This window comes from Solea solea, chromosome 19, assembly GCF_958295425.1.
Source record: "Solea solea chromosome 19, fSolSol10.1, whole genome shotgun sequence".
NCBI classification, from domain to species: Eukaryota; Metazoa; Chordata; class Actinopteri; order Pleuronectiformes; family Soleidae; genus Solea; species Solea solea.
The window spans coordinates 2,189,041-2,205,880 of NC_081152.1; the positions used below are offsets into that span (position 1 = coordinate 2,189,041).

A 16,840-nucleotide genomic window follows, 5' to 3' on the forward strand; every position below is an offset into this window, starting at 1 on the left:
GCATCAACTAAACCCCACCCTATTCTGATGCCTGATTTAAAAAAAAACAAACAAAATGCCAAGAAGTGAGCCGAGAGCTGTGGGAGGGGGAGTGCAGGCCGCAGATCAGACACGAGAGCGCGTCAGTGACGCCGTCGCAACGTTGTTTTTTTATTTAACGTTGTTTTGAAAATGTGTGAAAATCTTAAAACTTAACCTTTTCCTGTCAGCTGACCACTGTCTAACCAGAGGGAGGCAGCACATGTGCCGGATCCTTTTTTAATGCAAGCGTGTGTGTGTGTGTGTGTGTGTGTGTGTGTGTGTGATACTCCTTCACAAAGCTCTTGAATCAGTTGGTGAAGGAGACGATAGAATTTCTCGGTTTTTATTACTGTGCTCTTCAATATTGATATTCTCAAATGCCACTTTATTATTCCTCATTTATTTAGTTTCTATGATGACGTTTTCACGAAAGATAACCTCATGTTTATTAACGCGTGTTAATTAATGTCGACAATAAAAATCTAATCAATCTTTGTTTGGATTTCCTGTGAACGGCCACACACACACACACACACACACACACACACACACACACACACAGCTGCTTAGATGAAGACAATTACGCAAAGTTAACAGTTTTTTTAGGCCTTCAGATTCTTAATGGTGAATGTTCGACACCGTCTTTGTGACATGAGTTGTGTGTGTGTATATTTGAACCATAGTTTGATGTAAACAGGTTTGCGGTCGGTGAAATATAAACGATTGATTCTTCATTGAGACACAAGCTCGACGTCTCTGCTGTGACCGTGCAGAACGACAATAAACACTAAACTCAAGCGTCTATGTTTACACAGACTGAAGAAAACAAAAAAATAAAAGCCCATTTAAGTTGTGTTTGGTGGATTTGAAGGTGGATTTTTTTTTTCCTTTCATGAGTTTAATCAGCTTGTCTTTGTTCATGTTCCCGCCTCCTCAGCAGCAGACTGTCTGCGCTCGTCTGCGTTAATGCGGGCCACGCCGGGCGTTTTTTGGAACCTTGAGCAGCTCTCATCCTTCCCCGTTTTCAAAAACAAACAGTCTGACTGAGGTAACGCAGCGCCTCCCTCTCCTCCCTCCCTCCCTCCCTCCCCCTCCCTTCCCTTAAAAAGCCAGGACAGATTCACAAACAGGCAGACAGAGAAAAGTCCCCGCTAATGCAAACACGTTGGACTGAAACACTGGCGATGCACAGAGACAGGGTTTGTGTATGTACAGAGTCACAGAGTCACGTCCTCGCTCCCTCCCCTCTGCCATCATCTTCTTTTTTTTTTATCTGCAAGTGTAGCCGTAATACACACTAGTTACACCGTTGTCCGTGGTTACCAGTCTCCCTGGTATAGACCAGTCTTCAGGGTTCCCGTGGCAACCAGCTGCACTTTTCGACAGCCAATGAAATATCAGTCTCTATGGTAACCCCGGCTGTACAGGAGCCTATCTGGAAGAGTCCGTGGCTCCTTGTACTTCCGCTTTTCTGCAGTGTGGAATGATCAATCACCTCCCTCCCCGACCCACCACCACCCCCACAACCAAGACCGCCACCGCCCCCACCGCGTACACACTCCCTCCTCTGTGTATCCGTGTGTGTGGAGGGAGGGAGAGAGAGAGAGGGAGGGAGGGAGGGAGGGAGGGGCAACATCTGCCGCCAGAGCAGGTCGTTCCAGATGCTCAGGTGACTCAAGTAAATATTGACGTTGGCACTTTACACACTTAATATAATAACGGGGGAGGACAGGTGAGAGGGAGGGATGAGAGGAACCACTGGAGCAGCCTTTTCTCTCTCGCTCTCTCTCTCACTGAGTAAACACAGCGGCTCAGAGTCTGTGCGGCTGCTGCAGATCCTGGTTCTGGATTCACCTGATTCAAGCGGGGGGGGGGGACGGAAACCAGAGGGACAAGGACACGTCCTCGTCACGGCGTCTCCTCGCCTCACGTCCCTCCGTCCTCTCAGGTCCCGTGGCAGAGAAAAAATAAAAACTAAAACAAAAGAATCAATCGCTCTTGTGACTGGTCTTCGTGATGAGTGAGTGTGTGTGTGTGTGTGTGTGTGTGTGTCACATGGTGGCTGGTGGTCATGCTCCGTTCACACACACACACACACGCGCGCGCACACACGCACACACCTCACGGTGGGAAACGTGTCAGAGCAAATGTCCTGTGGCTGATGAGGAGGGGAGGGGGGTGCAGTGTGTGTATGCGTGTGTGTGTGCGTGCGTGTGTGTGTGTATATATCTGTGTGTGTGTGTGTGTGTGTGTGTATTCACAGGCCGTTGCTATTGCGGTGTGTGAGTGGAGGTTTGGAGAGCTCCACCACTCCGGCCCGCCCCTTCCCGATGACTTTGGGAGCACGACGCAGCAGCTTCTGGGCTTCTGTGAACGCCTCGGTCAGCTCTTTCTTCCACTGCACAAACTCCGGGTCGCTCTGCACACAGAACACAAACCAGAGTCACCTCTCCTCTCTCCTCTCTCCTGTCTCACATCACGTCGACACAGCTGGACGAATGAGAGCGGCCCTACCTCGCACTGCAGCACAAACTGTTTCCCGCCTTTGATGCGCAGCAGGATGCACTTCTTGTCTTTAATCTGCGTTTCCTCCACCGACACGATCTGCTCCATCGTCAACAGGTTTTGCTGTGAAGGAAAGGTGAAGGTGAAGCTTACACACACACACACACACACAAAGGAAGCACGAGGGCTGAAGTGGAGAGACTAACACACCCGTCCTGTCAACTACAGCCACTGCAGAGCTTTGGATTGGAAGCTTCACACTAAACACAGCTTTACACCTGAGTGAAAGGAGCAACCACACTGTGTCTGCACAAAAAACATTACCTTTTTTCTCATTTCAAAACAGGTTTAAACTTATTACACTGAGCTCTTAATAAAGAAAAACACCGTGAGGTGGTTTCACCTCCACAGATGTCACAGACGCTGAGTTACGAAGAACACGAACAGTGATAGTCACAAGTTTAAAGGGTTAATACAGAGGCCCGGCACCTAAACGCCTCTCGGGGTGTCTCTCCTTTTTAAATACAGCTACTAGCAGCAGTTTGAAGTGACACTACATGGCGTGAAGCAGGGAGGATGGAAGGCTGGCTTTACTTAAAGAGAGCAGGGGACACGAGGACACCGCAGGGACCTGGACCTGGTTTACAACACTCACCCCGTCTCTGCGCTTTTTAAAGTGTTTAAGCCACGTCTCCTTCAGTGTGGAGTCAGGACAAAGACAGACAGACAAAACATAAGCAGCAGCAGCAGCAGCAGCAGCAGCAGCAGCAGCAGCAGCAGCAGCAGCAGCAGCAGCAGCAGCAGCAGCAGCCCTCTCGCTTCAGGATAAATGGACTTCTAAAGATACACTTTCTTTGGTGTGATTATAAACAGGAAATCTATTTAATCGCCCACCAAACAACCCTGATCTACAGCTACCATCTGTTTCCTTGTGTCATGACGATGCAGAACATTTGCAGATTAGACCTTTAACTTGTGACACACACGACTGTAACACAGTGTCTGGTGCAAAGTTAAAACCAGGTGGTTTCCAACTGCTCAAAAGCACAAGAACTCCTGAGATGACACGGTTGTCATGACAACGCCGGCTGTGAGGAACTAACACATGCACGCCGTCACAGTAAAAGGATAAGAAACCCTCTCAGTTTGACCCAGTGATACATCTTTAGGTCGTGTCGTCTTATTCTTTCAGAGAGACGGAGGTGAACTCACCCTGGACTCGCCCTCCCCCCTCCACTCCACACGGTTGGGGAAGAGATAGAAGTATCGACGCTGCCACTGGGTCAGGAAGGGGTTCCCCAGCTTCAGCATGTAGCCGTGCATTATGCAGTCCTTACCCAGTGCATAGTCTGAGAGACAGAGAGACAGAGAGACAGAGAGAGACAGAGAGACAGGGTCAGAGACGTCTTTAGTGTTTAGATTGTGTAGATCGTGTCCTCCCGGCGGTGCGTCATTACCCTCCTCGTGGCCCAGCTGCTTGTTCTTGGCCCTCTTGCGCGCCTCGCTCTTGTCCGTGTCCGAGTTGACCGCCTCGTACACCGTCTCTGCCACTTCCTGCTGCCAGCGCTCCGATATCACCAGAGGAAAGTTCTTGTACAGCTCCTGGTCACTGTCGAGCAGCTGAGGACAGAGAGCAGGACGTTTAGTTCTGCCTGGTAACACATGGACCTCTCGTATCTAAACGTCAATAAGTTCTGTTTTCTTTGTTCTTCTACAAAATAACTTCGATCGACATCGTCTTGACGTTTTTCTCTGTTTAAAAAGACTGCAGCAGTAAAGCTCTGATGGGATCATCACCAGGGGAGCAGAGCTGAACACTCTCCTCCCTCCATCTTGATGTTCTCACAACTGTACAGCCATTATTTCCCGCAGCACTCGCGTGTTAATGACTGCTGCCCAGGGAAACATCAGCAAACACGTCCGCCCTTTATTTCAGCAGATGACTTACTGCTGCTTCAGCCACATTAGTGTTAATGTGTCGGAGGAAACGACCGCGGAACATGTTGTTGTTGTTGTTGTTGTTGTTGTTCAACTGCTTTATTTCCTGCTCTGAAATGATCAGGAGTGATCGCCGTTCCTTGTGGTATGAGCGCGACAGGAGACGAGTCCACCGCTCAACATTTCCTTCCCTTCCTCTCTGATGTTCACACATGCAGAGGGTGAGGAAACATACGAGAGTGAACATGCTGTCTGAGACAGCATGTGAACACAGTTAAACACTCCTGGGTTTCACTGTGTTTGAGAATGTATTACAAATGCCAAGAAGTGGACTGAGAGCAGGGGGGCGTGGTCTGACATCGAGTTGCAGCTGTGCAAGGTGCTCAGTGGGAGGAGCCTGTCAATTGCTCACAGTGCACTTCAAAAGGTCAAGAAGCAACAAGTGCAGCTTTTATATAAGGGGGAGGAGTCTGGGACAATAAGTAGGAAGTGGATACTACAGGCTACATTTGTGTAGTGATGTAACGCAGCAGCAGCTGCTGTTAGTGAGTTTTTTTTTTTCTTTAACTTCCACCACCGATGCTCCACGCGGGCTCCCGTAGTTAAGATAAGAGGTCGGGACATGATATGGCAGCAGAAAGCTCACAGAAAAGTTAGATTGTTTGCCTGCTATCTTATAAACAGTATATGCTTGTTTTTAAGGCTTGTATTTTGTTGCACATTAACCCTAAGGGATCTTTTTGGGCCCACGTAGAAATTTAGTGTGTGAAAAAGTGACCAATACTGTGAACTATGACAAAAAAAAGAAGGTTTTACATGCTTCTTTGTATCTGGATATTTTTGTACGAGTGTGTGTGTGTGTTTTTACCTTGATGCCTTTGGTGTCCTCCTCATCAAATGAGCCGATGTCAAAAGCATCCGCGGCGTTCACCTCTCCTCTGGGCGGGATCAGTGGAGGAGAGTACTGAAGAGACGGTCAGAGGAGAGGAGAGGAGAGGGTGAGCGACACAAGCAGACACTTCCACAGCAGTGGATGGTGTAACCATGACAACTGTAACTGTGACTCGTGAAACATGGCACACATGATTCACTGTCTTACAGGAAAGTTGGCAGTGTTATCGTATGATTAGTTCAAGGGTTGGGGCATAAAATGAAATGAATGAATGAATAAAAAAGAGAAAAAAGAACAATGTTTAGTTTTCAGTGGCTGATACTAATTTAAAAACCTTTGATACCAGTGGTTTGACATGTTTGAGTCCATGATACACAGTGCTTCATCCATTAGTTTGTGTTCTAGTAAAGCTCAGATCTCATCACTATGGAGACCAGCAGCAGCAGAGAGGGTGAACTGTTGGTTAAATGTTCTCGGGGTTATTACAAAACTACAGAGAGTACCTGTTGCTTCATTTATTGTTAGTCTGTTTTTATTTAAATACATAAACTGTGGCACTCCCCTTGATCCCTGTGACATAAATCTTTGATCAATACAACGCAGTGAAATGTGGAAAAAGGTTTCACAGTATGAAGGTGACAGTCATGGAGAGCCAGTCAAAATGAAATCAATAAATAAAAACAGACATAAATAAATACACCCCTGAAATAAATAAATAAATAAATAAATAAAAGTATTCTTTTCAGGGGACTTTTGTTTCTTTTATTTTATTTCGGTCTGGATCTATGATTAACCACGCCTCCTCATTTGCATACAAGGATTGGAAATGGAAAAAAGGCATCAGAAATAAATGTGGCGCACTGAGATGGCTCTCCATAAGCCAGAGCTCATGTGAATTATAGCGTTATTATTTCAATATCTGTATAAAATGAAAGGTCCAGTATGTAAACGTTTGGTGAGGTGGTTTTCATTTGGCAAAAAAAATAAAATAAAGGATTTATATTATATTATATTTATATCAGGGGGTGGGTCAGCTCTATGTAGCAAAACTGCACCTTCAAAATAAAAGACTTGGGCACAGTTTGGATTTAATGCAGCACAAACATGACAATAACATTAATTAGGAAAACAAAGCTCACTCACCTTCTGGAGATAAACCTGCTGCCAGTCGATGCCTTTGAAGAACTGATGCTCCTTCACCTCTGGGGCTCTGCATGTGTGTGTGTGTGTGTGTGTGTGTTGGAGAGACACAGAGAGAGGCAGAGTGAACACTGCTCTTATATACATTTGTACACTGGGTGGCAGTGTTTACCAGATTACACCCTCATAATCCTGCCATTTAACCCGATGCCCGGTGCAGACAGTGATCCATCGCTGCGGTTTAGTCCTGAGCTGATGAGAAATGACGGCGCCGATGAAATCACTCATGAATTCGACTTCCATCGGATCATTTCACCTCCATCTCTGTCCGACTCCACTGAGCCGCAGACCACGCCACCTACTGTTTTCAGCCTTAATGAGCACATCCAGCAAAATCTGTCTGATTGATGAATTCAACCAAACGCCCGAGGACATGGGCGCGAAGACGGGAACTTTACCCTGTGTGTGTGTGTGTGTGTGTGTGTGTGTAGTAGGCTGTGAGGACACATTTTGACTCAAATCTAGCTTTGTGAGGATATTTTTGGCTGGTCCTCACAACTTTAAGTGTCTTTTTGAGAGTTAAGGGATAGAGTAAGGGGAAGTGCAGTGTGTCCTCACAGTACAAGAGTGTGTGTGTGTGTGTGTGTGTGTGTGTGTGTGTGTGTGTGTGTCTGTAGTAGGCTGTGTCCTCAGGGTTACTTGTAACCATGAGGCGTTTATGTCTGTCAGTAGTAATAGTAAATAATTACACACTAAATTAAGAACCACAAGATGTTAGTGATGTTCACGACATATATTCACTTCAATATTAAGTCAGAGTAAAGTAAAGTAAAGAAGCAGACAGCACCGGACGACTTCAAGCACTGGGGTTAGGATTAGGCATAGAGTTGAGATGGTTAAAGTTAGAGTTAGGGGATAAGAAATACATAGACATCATGCATTTCCTATCCCCTTACCCTCACATCACAACTTAATGCCTCACAGTAACCCATAACCTAACCTTTACATAAACCCAACTCTAACCCTAACCCTTAAACCAAGCCTTAACCCAACAAAATATCTTTTAAGTCGTTTTCACACTTCAAATCTTTTGAATAACGCGTTCCCCTCCTCGCCTGAGGGCGGCGCTGCATCGAGCATTACTGAAGGAGAAGACGAGACAACAACGAAGAAGAAGAAAACCGGCTCATCTGTTGGTTCATGCAGGACGTCTGTTTCCTCCACATCAGAGCAAATACGATGGTTTCATGTTAACATACGACACATGTACGATGCAACCACACGTTTCTCCCGGCTAGCGTTCTACACGCCGCATATGTTCTGGTTGCGTTTACCCACAATGCCCTGCGTTGTAGTCCGCTTCTTGCATATGGTTCACTTGAAGTGAGCCGAGACCTAGATTTAAGGCGGACCAGAGTTCGCTTCTTTGGTGCAGATCAGAGTCCGGTTGCGCGTTCACACCAACACTAACGAACCAGACTTTTTGAGCAAGTGAACTAGGATTCGATTTAGAAGAGCTGGTGTGAATACAACATTCATTTGTGAAGACCCGTGTGTGTGTGTGTGTCGTACCCTCGGCCCTGGCAGCCAAGCCTCTTGGCCACATCCCTCTGCAGCAGCCCCTCCAGCAGATCTTTGAGCTCTGTGGTGAAAGAGTCTGGCAGTTCCACATTCTACAAGAGGAAGAGGGAGAGAGGGGAAGTCAGATTATTACTATGGAGAGCAGGAAGTTATCACCATCTACCATCAGGCTTAAAACCTCCATGTAAGGAGAGGAAAAGAATCATGAATGATGAGGATTACACTCAGAAAAATCTTAATCTGCAATTTAGGATATAGACAATATACTGAACTTTAATCTCAATGATTGTATGCGTTCATGTCATTGTCATTTGTTGTTATTTGTTTACAGAAATGTCCTATTTACTTTCAAGCTGGACGTATTTCAACACTTTCTCTGATGCATAAGGCAAGATGAGTTCACCTTCATATTTGGATGATTTCTCTATCACCTATTTTACTTCCACTGCTGTTTTATGATTTTATTTGTGATTAGATCATCTCTTTCTGTTTCGTTTAGTTGTCGGTCACTGCTTTGATGGTCAATATTGGACATGACGGCCATGTTTTTGAGCCTAAAATTATATTATATTTTATATTATATTATATAATATTTTCCACCCTCCGCATTGCTGCTGTTGTTGTGAAAAAGGAAAAAAAAGGCAGACAATTCGCCAAACATTTGACACGTGGGTCTCGACAATCAACTCTCAAAATGCCGTGTTGTTTCCATCCCTGCTGCTGACCTACTGCTCTTTTCTCTATGGTCTCTATGGTTTACTGAGAATGGTCTGAAACGATACAGCAGTTTTCTGGGAGAAAAGACTCGCTGATACCCGAGGTGAGAAGAGAATGATCAGACTGGTTCAAGATGAAAGAAAGGCAAGAAAGTAACTTCAAATAATCTGAACACACAACGCAAAAGAGCCTCTCCTGCCACTTGTGTACCTAACAAACTAGTAGTATCTCCACCTTTGGCCTCGATCAGTGTTATAGGGTGTGATAGAGTGTCCACTCCTCAGTGATCCCCTGGGAACATGGAAGGCACAGTTGTCTCTAACTTTTTTTTATAATTGCTTTATTCTTTCCTTCCGTTTTTGTTGACAGGTGTAAAGTCGCTGCTTTGGTGGTGAGTTCAGAGGAGAGCCATAGATCAGGAAGCCGCTCCGTCGCTCCCCCTATCCATCTCTTCCTGTCCTGGCTGCTCAGCCTTTTTTCGCTGCCGTCTGTTTCTATCGTGTTTATGTTATGAGGCCGTTCATCATGTTTAATAAATAAAGAGCAGTATTTTTAGCCTGCTCTGGCCCCTGTTGCAGCCTCTCTCACACACACACACACACACACACACACACACACACACACACATGCACAAACCAGGCAGGCGAGGATTACGCAGACAAATCAGTAAGTAAGTGACTGGATTAAAATTCTAATCTGGATTTGTTGTGATGTGGACGATCCTACTTTCTCTGTTTAGACGTCCCGTGTACTTTGGGACACAGGCTGTGGACGATGAGTGATGAGGAGAGAGGTGAAGAGTCAGTGATCTGATCGTGAACATGTGACCTTTGACTTTGGTGTGAAGAGGTGGAGGTGGGAGCAGATCGGTCTAATCATCTGAAGCTCAACCAACGACAACACGAGGCTCAGTGACGAGCAGCATGTGCTCCAATACAGTCTCTTCACACTAAACCCAGGGTTTGGGTGAAACGTACCAATTCATGGTTGTTCTGCCCTTTCCCCCCCTCCTGCCTCACCCGTATATATACACAGTAACACAAGCTTATATCGTTTCCTTCCATCCCTCATTCAAATTCTGTGTTCGGTGAACTATTTCAAGTTGCTAATAAAAGGAAATATAGTGAAGTAACAAGAAATGTGAATAAAGAGTGCTGTTCTAAGTTGTAAAAAGTATGGTTTACTAGAAACATTCATTAAAATTGTGTCGAGATTAGCATCGCTGCCAAAATGATCCAGAAGAAAAAAGACGATCATTTCATCCGGGAGTGAATACAGATGAAACATATTCACTGGTCGAAACCTGGTTTAAGACATTCAGCATCGCGGCGCGTTCCATTTGTAGTTTGAATTCCTTACAAAGCAACACTGCAACCTCTCACCAACCCCGACATGGGCTTCTAAGACGGCTGTCACCAAACAACATTAAAAGTAAAAGGGCGGGAGTTCATTGTAACCAATTAGTTAATGCATTGTCACAAATAATGAAAAATGTCCGTCAGCTGTGGAGCAGAAACACCTGTAAAAACACCATCCGATCACCTGCCCCCCTCCCTCCTATGCACGTACCCCTCTTCATGCACTAGCAACATGTGTTGGTTGCAAACAAAGGAGAGTTTTTGGGAAAGCTTACTGCCAAGAAAATGGCTGACGCAGAGCGATCCGAGACCAGAGTGAACATCGTTCGTACTGGACCAGCAAGTATCCAAAAAACTTCACAGAGAAGTACTGAAAGTTACCTTTAACAGCCCTTCTGTCAAGTGTGTTGCACTTGAACCAATCACACACAAAGTACTGTTTAATTCTTACCGCTAAGCATGATGCTACACTGTGTGCCTAAAATACCATGTAGAGCGTAGCTATCCGCTGATATGGCTAACAATGACTAACCCAGGATATGTTTCCGACTTGCATTTCAAGTTTCTCTGTTCTGACATAGATAAACACTTTCATTTCTTCTTATTAGTCATGTCCTCAGGAAGGTTTTCTGGCCCTGATCATAGTCTGATTAATATGAATACCTTATTTAAATGTTAAGTATGCAAATGATTTGAATGTTGATTAAACAGTATGTTCATGAGCTTCTTCAGTCACTGGACTGGAATACAGTGGCAGAGTCTGTGATGCCGCACACCGCTCACGATCAGCAGCGCCGTCCCTAAATACACCAGAATCCTCTGTTAAAAATAGAGATTTCCCTGGTACTTGTTGGAGATTAACCCACGTTTTTAAGATTGTTAAGTAGCTGATCTACTGACCTTCGGCACTGTTCGGCTAAAATAATATAATAAATATACGCCATAAGTCTATGAGAAGATGAGTGTAGAGAAAATAGCAGGTGGGATTATTGAACTCATGTGAACCTGCCAAAAAGGCAATTAACACAAATCCCATGGTCAGTGGTCGCTTTGCTCTGTGGTGTGAATATAAAACACAGGAAGATGAAATTAAAAAAAAAAGTCAACACAGTACCAAGTTGTAAAAAGTATGATTTGCTAAAAACATTCATGGATAACAGCTGGAGGGTGAATGGATGTCTCACTGTTGCACCAAAAATGACCCCAGAATGAATCACTGCCAAAAATAAAGCGGACAGCAGAAGAAATGAGTGCGTTAATGCTGACTAAATGCAGATTAAACACATTTCCACTGCTCAAAAACCCAAGCAAAACTCTAATTAAATTGGGGGATTTGACCAGTGTGAATGAGGCATAGTTTTCATTTGATTTATAAAATGAGTTTATAGTTAATGGTCTTTATCACTAGTTTAAGGTCTTTTTCAAATTCAAATTATGATCCCATTTAAAGTCAAATAGAGCGTAAAGCAGTGCTGGTGGGTGTGGATACTTGACGCATTCCAATGAAAGCGCAGTAAATAAATTTTTTTTTTAAAAAAAGTCATTCGGCAAGCTTTTGAAACGATGCTGAGGCCACAGATGTGACAGGCTGAGCAAACCTGTGCGGGGTGTACTTAAGCTTCACTGTCCCCGTTTATCTAAGCCGAGTTTCTGTCATATGCTTGGTCTCCTGTGTCTTCCCATGACACAGCAGAGTAAACAGACGGCTGCGTGTTGAACGGTCGCAGGCAGATACTCGAAAAGGGACGACGCCAAAAAAAAAAAAGTTACACAACGGAGACATTCATCTCTGTCCCAGGGACATGCGGGAGAAGCGGCGGCAGAACACGGCTCACGCGGATTGGCGTGCATCGGGGATCCTTAGCGTGTTTGTTCACACACACAGTGAAGTATGCACAGGGATATTAACATCTGTGTGCATTTGGTATTACTGTAAGGCAAACACGGGCCAAGCCCATATGTTCAAGCTTAAGACTCCTATGTGTTTACTCAGAGACTCCCATCATGTGCACCTCTGTCGGTGCTGAGCCACCGACACTCAGGACGACGCGTAGCGTGTAGACGGGGTCTTACCATGGTGAGTGTCATGCGGTCGATCTCGTGTTTGTCTTTGGTCTTGTGCTGTCTGAAGGGACTGTGCCTGAGCGGGAGACAGAGAGAGAGACAGAGACACTGACACATGAGTTTCCAGTCCAGATGAGGAGAGGGGATGAGTAACAGACACACAGGACAGAAGAGCACACGACGCGCTCTCGACACTCCTGGTGAAAAAAGTGAAGCAGCGTCTCATACTCCAGCAGCGCACTCCGTTAAATTAGCCACCTGCAGCTTCAAGTGCTAAGCAGCAGATTAAAGGCTGTTTCAGAGCGTTAATGTTGTAATTCACAGCCCCCTCATTTTATACAGACAGTGAACACTGCTCACCAGGGGCCGGCAATAGAAGCTTAAACGTATGTAGTGTACGAGTGGATCTCAATACTGTGGGAAATTACAGCAATAAAGATATTCATGACATTATTAAAAACTGAACAATCTTTTATTGATGATTTCAGGTGGAAGCGTTTATTAGTGCATTCAAGTTCATGAGTGTTGTTCTTCTGTATAAAAAATGAAGCATTAACACTGAAGACATTTGGAAACACAGGTGAACAATTTCTGAGCTTTTTTGGACCCAACGATCACTCAATTTATTATAATTCAACAAACGTTCAAGAAAGTCATGTAAATCACATGATCTGAGTGAGTTAAGCTTCACCACTGCTGCGTCCATGTCTGCTCCCCGTCTATAAAATGTATAGACAGAGAACAGACATGAACACAACAGATGATGGAAATATACACTACACTAGTTTAAGGACAAGAAATTATAACAGAATAAGCCACACCCCCTTCCCATATATCTATACAAGTTATTTCACTTCAAATGTTAAGAGGTTATTATGTCCAGTTGTTTATGTATTGTTCTGTGTAGCAGTGTAGCTCACAAAATAGTATCTGTGCTCCTGTTTCTGTGATGAGAAGTAGCTCATACAGAGAGGTGTGGTTTCACTGACAGCTTAGACCAGGAGGGGGTTGGACTATGTAAATGTCATGATTCTGTCTCTTGGCTCCCAGAAGGTGAAAATCTTTGAGGCTAAAATTCTCCCTAAAGCAGTTTGAGGAGTGCCTACATTCAAATGGCCACATCTTCCTCAAAGATTTTCGGATTTCCACGTGTTAGACATCGATGGAAAGCTTAGAAATCACACTTTCAGAATCTGTAAATAACTCAGAATGTCCCTTGGCCCACTTGTTGCTGGTTTTGCCATGGCTGGGCACAAATGTGTTTCTGTCCTCATAGAAACACCAAAGTGTTCAAACACACTCATCCAAACATCAATGGACAGACAAGCCTCAAACACACACTTCCCTTTTACCTGATTTCTGACCTACTGGGCCTAGACCTCTGGCATTTACACATTTGAGATCAAACACACACACACCCACCATCAATCAAACACACACACACACACCATCAAACATAGTGAGCAGGCAAAAGATGGAGTGCAGATTCAAAGAGGTCTTCGCAGAGAGGCAGAGGTTTGAAAGCAGTACAGAGCACAGAGGAGAAAAAAAGGTGAAGCGGAAGTAGTCGTAGTAATAGTAGTAGTAGAAGAAAAGGATAAGATGGAGCACTTACCCTCGGAGGAGTTTGAAGAGCATGCAGCCTAAGGAGAACCAGTCGGCGCTGCTGTCATACGCTGTTCCTTTCTGGAGGACCTCTGGAGCCATGTAACCATGAGTACCGCTGCAGCAAAACACACCACAGACTCACGTCAAACACACAACTGTCAGAGCACAATGACAAACTGCAGACCCATTGGGACATGGTTCATATACGAAGAGGAGGAGGAGGATAAAAGGTCTTCTTCTGGCTGTGACTCGCTGCAGGAAACCATGTGGTGCAGGGGTTGATGGTACTTTGTAAAGGCATTATTACACTGTTGCACGTGTACAAAGATATAAAAATAAATAATAAAAAAAACAAACACCCAATGTCATGGAAAGTGACTAGCAACTGATTATGATGTCAAATGAAGGTACTTGTTGGCCGTGATGAGATGTTCCCACAGTGGCCATGCAGGTCACAGTCACAGAAAGCATCATGTGACTTAAGTGTTATCTGCTTAACACAATCAAATCATAAATCCTGAAGAGCACAGCACACAGCTGGTTTTAAAGAGGAGCGCACTAGCGGTTCTACAGATGCCGCCAGCAACTGCCCGAGCAAAAAAAATCTGTCTTCATAAACAAACCATTATTATCTATAATTATGAACCAAAAGCGGTAAACAGTCATTTACCCATTGTACATCCTCTCCCCTGAGTGTCCATCTGTTGTGACAGCAATTATTTTTAGTCAGGCAAAGTTGAGGGATCTTCTAACATCACAAATGTAGTTTGGTTTGATACAGTACGGTACTGTTTTTCATGTGTGTTTCCATTAGGAATAGTATAGTATAATAATAGTAGTGTGTATATATATATATATGTGTGTGTGTGTGTATGTATAGACACTGTATAAATACTGTATATGCCTTTGTTTATTTTGGATGCAGTAGCTTGAGCATCACCTTAATGCAAATGAATGCTGTTGTTTTCATAGACAATGACTGCGTGCACAGCGTTCCCCTTCGATGCCTGACAACATCTGATGTGTTAAAGTTCTCTGGTGGTGATGCAATAGTCGTGTGTGTGTGTGTGTGTGTGTGTGTGTGTGTGTGTGTGTGTGTGTGTGTGTGTGTGTGTCTGTGTGTGTGTGTGTGTCTGTGTGTGGTGTTCAGAGACGTGCACTCACACACTGGCGTGGGGTTTCCTCTTGGAGAAGTCGCACGCCAAACCCAGGTCGGAGATACGAACGTGACCGTGTTCATCCAGCAGGATATTGGCTGGCTGAGGTCGGAAAACACACACACACACACACACGAGTAAAGAGGGTGACAATTTTGGAAAAACATTTTAGTAGTAGAGCAGGCAGGATTTGTTTTTGTGTTACTCCTCCATAATTCCATAATAACCTTTCAGCATAATGAAAATCAAGAGACATCTGTGCTGGTTCACAGCCTGAGCCAATTATGTCCCGTCATAGGAGACTTTCACCAATCACAGGATAGTTCAGAGAGAGGGAGAGGGCTCAGACTGGCTGCTCTAATGTGTTCATCAATACGTTTGTTCCATAAAATGACAGAACATTGTGAAAAATGTCAGACAGTGTTTCCCTAAGCTAAAAATAAGGACATCCTCAAATCTTCTCTGTTCTGCTGCTGTGATCCCTACAGATGATAATCAACTGTGTTCTCAGTGATCCTCTGTACTGCATCAGACGGACAGCGGGCAGTGGCACAGAGAAACAAAGTCTTGTGTTAAGGTGGGAAACAACGTTGGAAACATCGCTGATACCCGCTCACACACTCTGTGTGTGTGTCTGTGAGTCAGAATATTATCTGCATTGTTCTGCAGTGTTTATTAAAGCCCTAAAACTGCTCCCTGACTTCCAGCAAAATATATCTATTATTATGGCAGCCAGTCCAAACAGGGGTGAATGGAGGAAAAACAGAGAACGACACAAAACATGGCTGATATCAATCTGTGGCTGTGAAACAGCATCTGCGGGGGTGTTATGATTATCAGGATTTCACCCTGTCACTCTACTGAACAACACAAACATCAATCCTTTTTATAATTGGAACAGGACATTAAATAGCATCTCTAACTTTGAACACAGGAAAAATAAGACAATGATTTTGTCTGTTTCAAAGTTATAGAACACAAACAAATAAATCAAGGAATGAAAAAACTATATATTTTATTTTAAATGATGTTATTGTCACAGTTTATAAAATCAAAAGAAATGCAGTAACAATTTAGAACAAACTGCAGTTCATGGCTGCAACTACCAATTATTTTCATAATGAATAAAGCTGATTTAGATTAGTAGTTAAAATGTGTAGTTAAAAGGAATCAATATGCCGTATTGATTCCTTTTTTATATGTACTCCATTGCCTCGTGTGAGCTTCTCTGTCTTTATACTTATTCATTATTCTTTACATCACTTTGGTCCACTGTGTTTGTTTTGAAGTGCTTTACAAATAAAGTTGGATTGGATCATTTCAAAATAAAAGTGCTTGTTTTAATATGCAACAATATTCACAATAAAAAAAAACAATTTATGATGCAAAATTAACTCGTTACAACTTGATATTGTTTGTTTGTTTGGCCACATGTGGCCCCCGGGCCGCAACTTTGAGACCACTGCTCTAAAGCCCTTCGAGGCAAATCGTGTTTGTGACGTTGTGACTATATAAATAAAATTGCCTTGACTTCCAAATGTCTATGTAAATGGAAACACAGCATTAAACCACAAGCAGAGAGGACCGCCTCTTTCTGGATTTCTGGCTCGTGATTGGACACTGGAAAAGTTCCACAGTCACTGAGCAAACACGCTGGATTAGTGAGGGTTGTCTAGATATTAGGAATAACTTTGACAGCAGATTAACTGACTGTAAACATAAGAAAATAAGATAAAAAATAACAAATGTTCATTTAACATGGGAGGGTGAATTTAATCGGGACTGCTCCCAGAGGTGGATTCACCCACATGCGGTGTTACAGTGAGCTTTTGTGGTGGGAGAACAGAGTGAGTGAGTGA

General features: G+C 44.0%; 1 protein-coding gene across 1 annotated transcript in view; it reads right to left on the reverse strand.

Moving 5' to 3' along the window:
- Positions 1 to 350: 350 nt before the first annotated feature.
- Positions 351 to 16,840, reverse strand: part of grk3 (G protein-coupled receptor kinase 3) — a 65,579-nt gene continuing 49,089 nt past the window's right edge. The window contains exons 12-21 of the mRNA XM_058617074.1: positions 14,989 to 15,083; positions 13,832 to 13,939; positions 12,226 to 12,292; positions 8,069 to 8,169; positions 6,500 to 6,566; positions 5,333 to 5,428; positions 3,984 to 4,146; positions 3,739 to 3,875; positions 2,536 to 2,649; positions 351 to 2,440 (exon numbers count right to left, since the gene is read on the reverse strand). Coding sequence (XP_058473057.1) covers positions 2,279 to 2,440; positions 2,536 to 2,649; positions 3,739 to 3,875; positions 3,984 to 4,146; positions 5,333 to 5,428; positions 6,500 to 6,566; positions 8,069 to 8,169; positions 12,226 to 12,292; positions 13,832 to 13,939; positions 14,989 to 15,083 — 1,110 coding nt within the window. The 3' untranslated portion in view covers positions 351 to 2,278. The remainder of the gene's footprint in view (positions 2,441 to 2,535; positions 2,650 to 3,738; positions 3,876 to 3,983; positions 4,147 to 5,332; positions 5,429 to 6,499; positions 6,567 to 8,068; positions 8,170 to 12,225; positions 12,293 to 13,831; positions 13,940 to 14,988; positions 15,084 to 16,840) is intronic.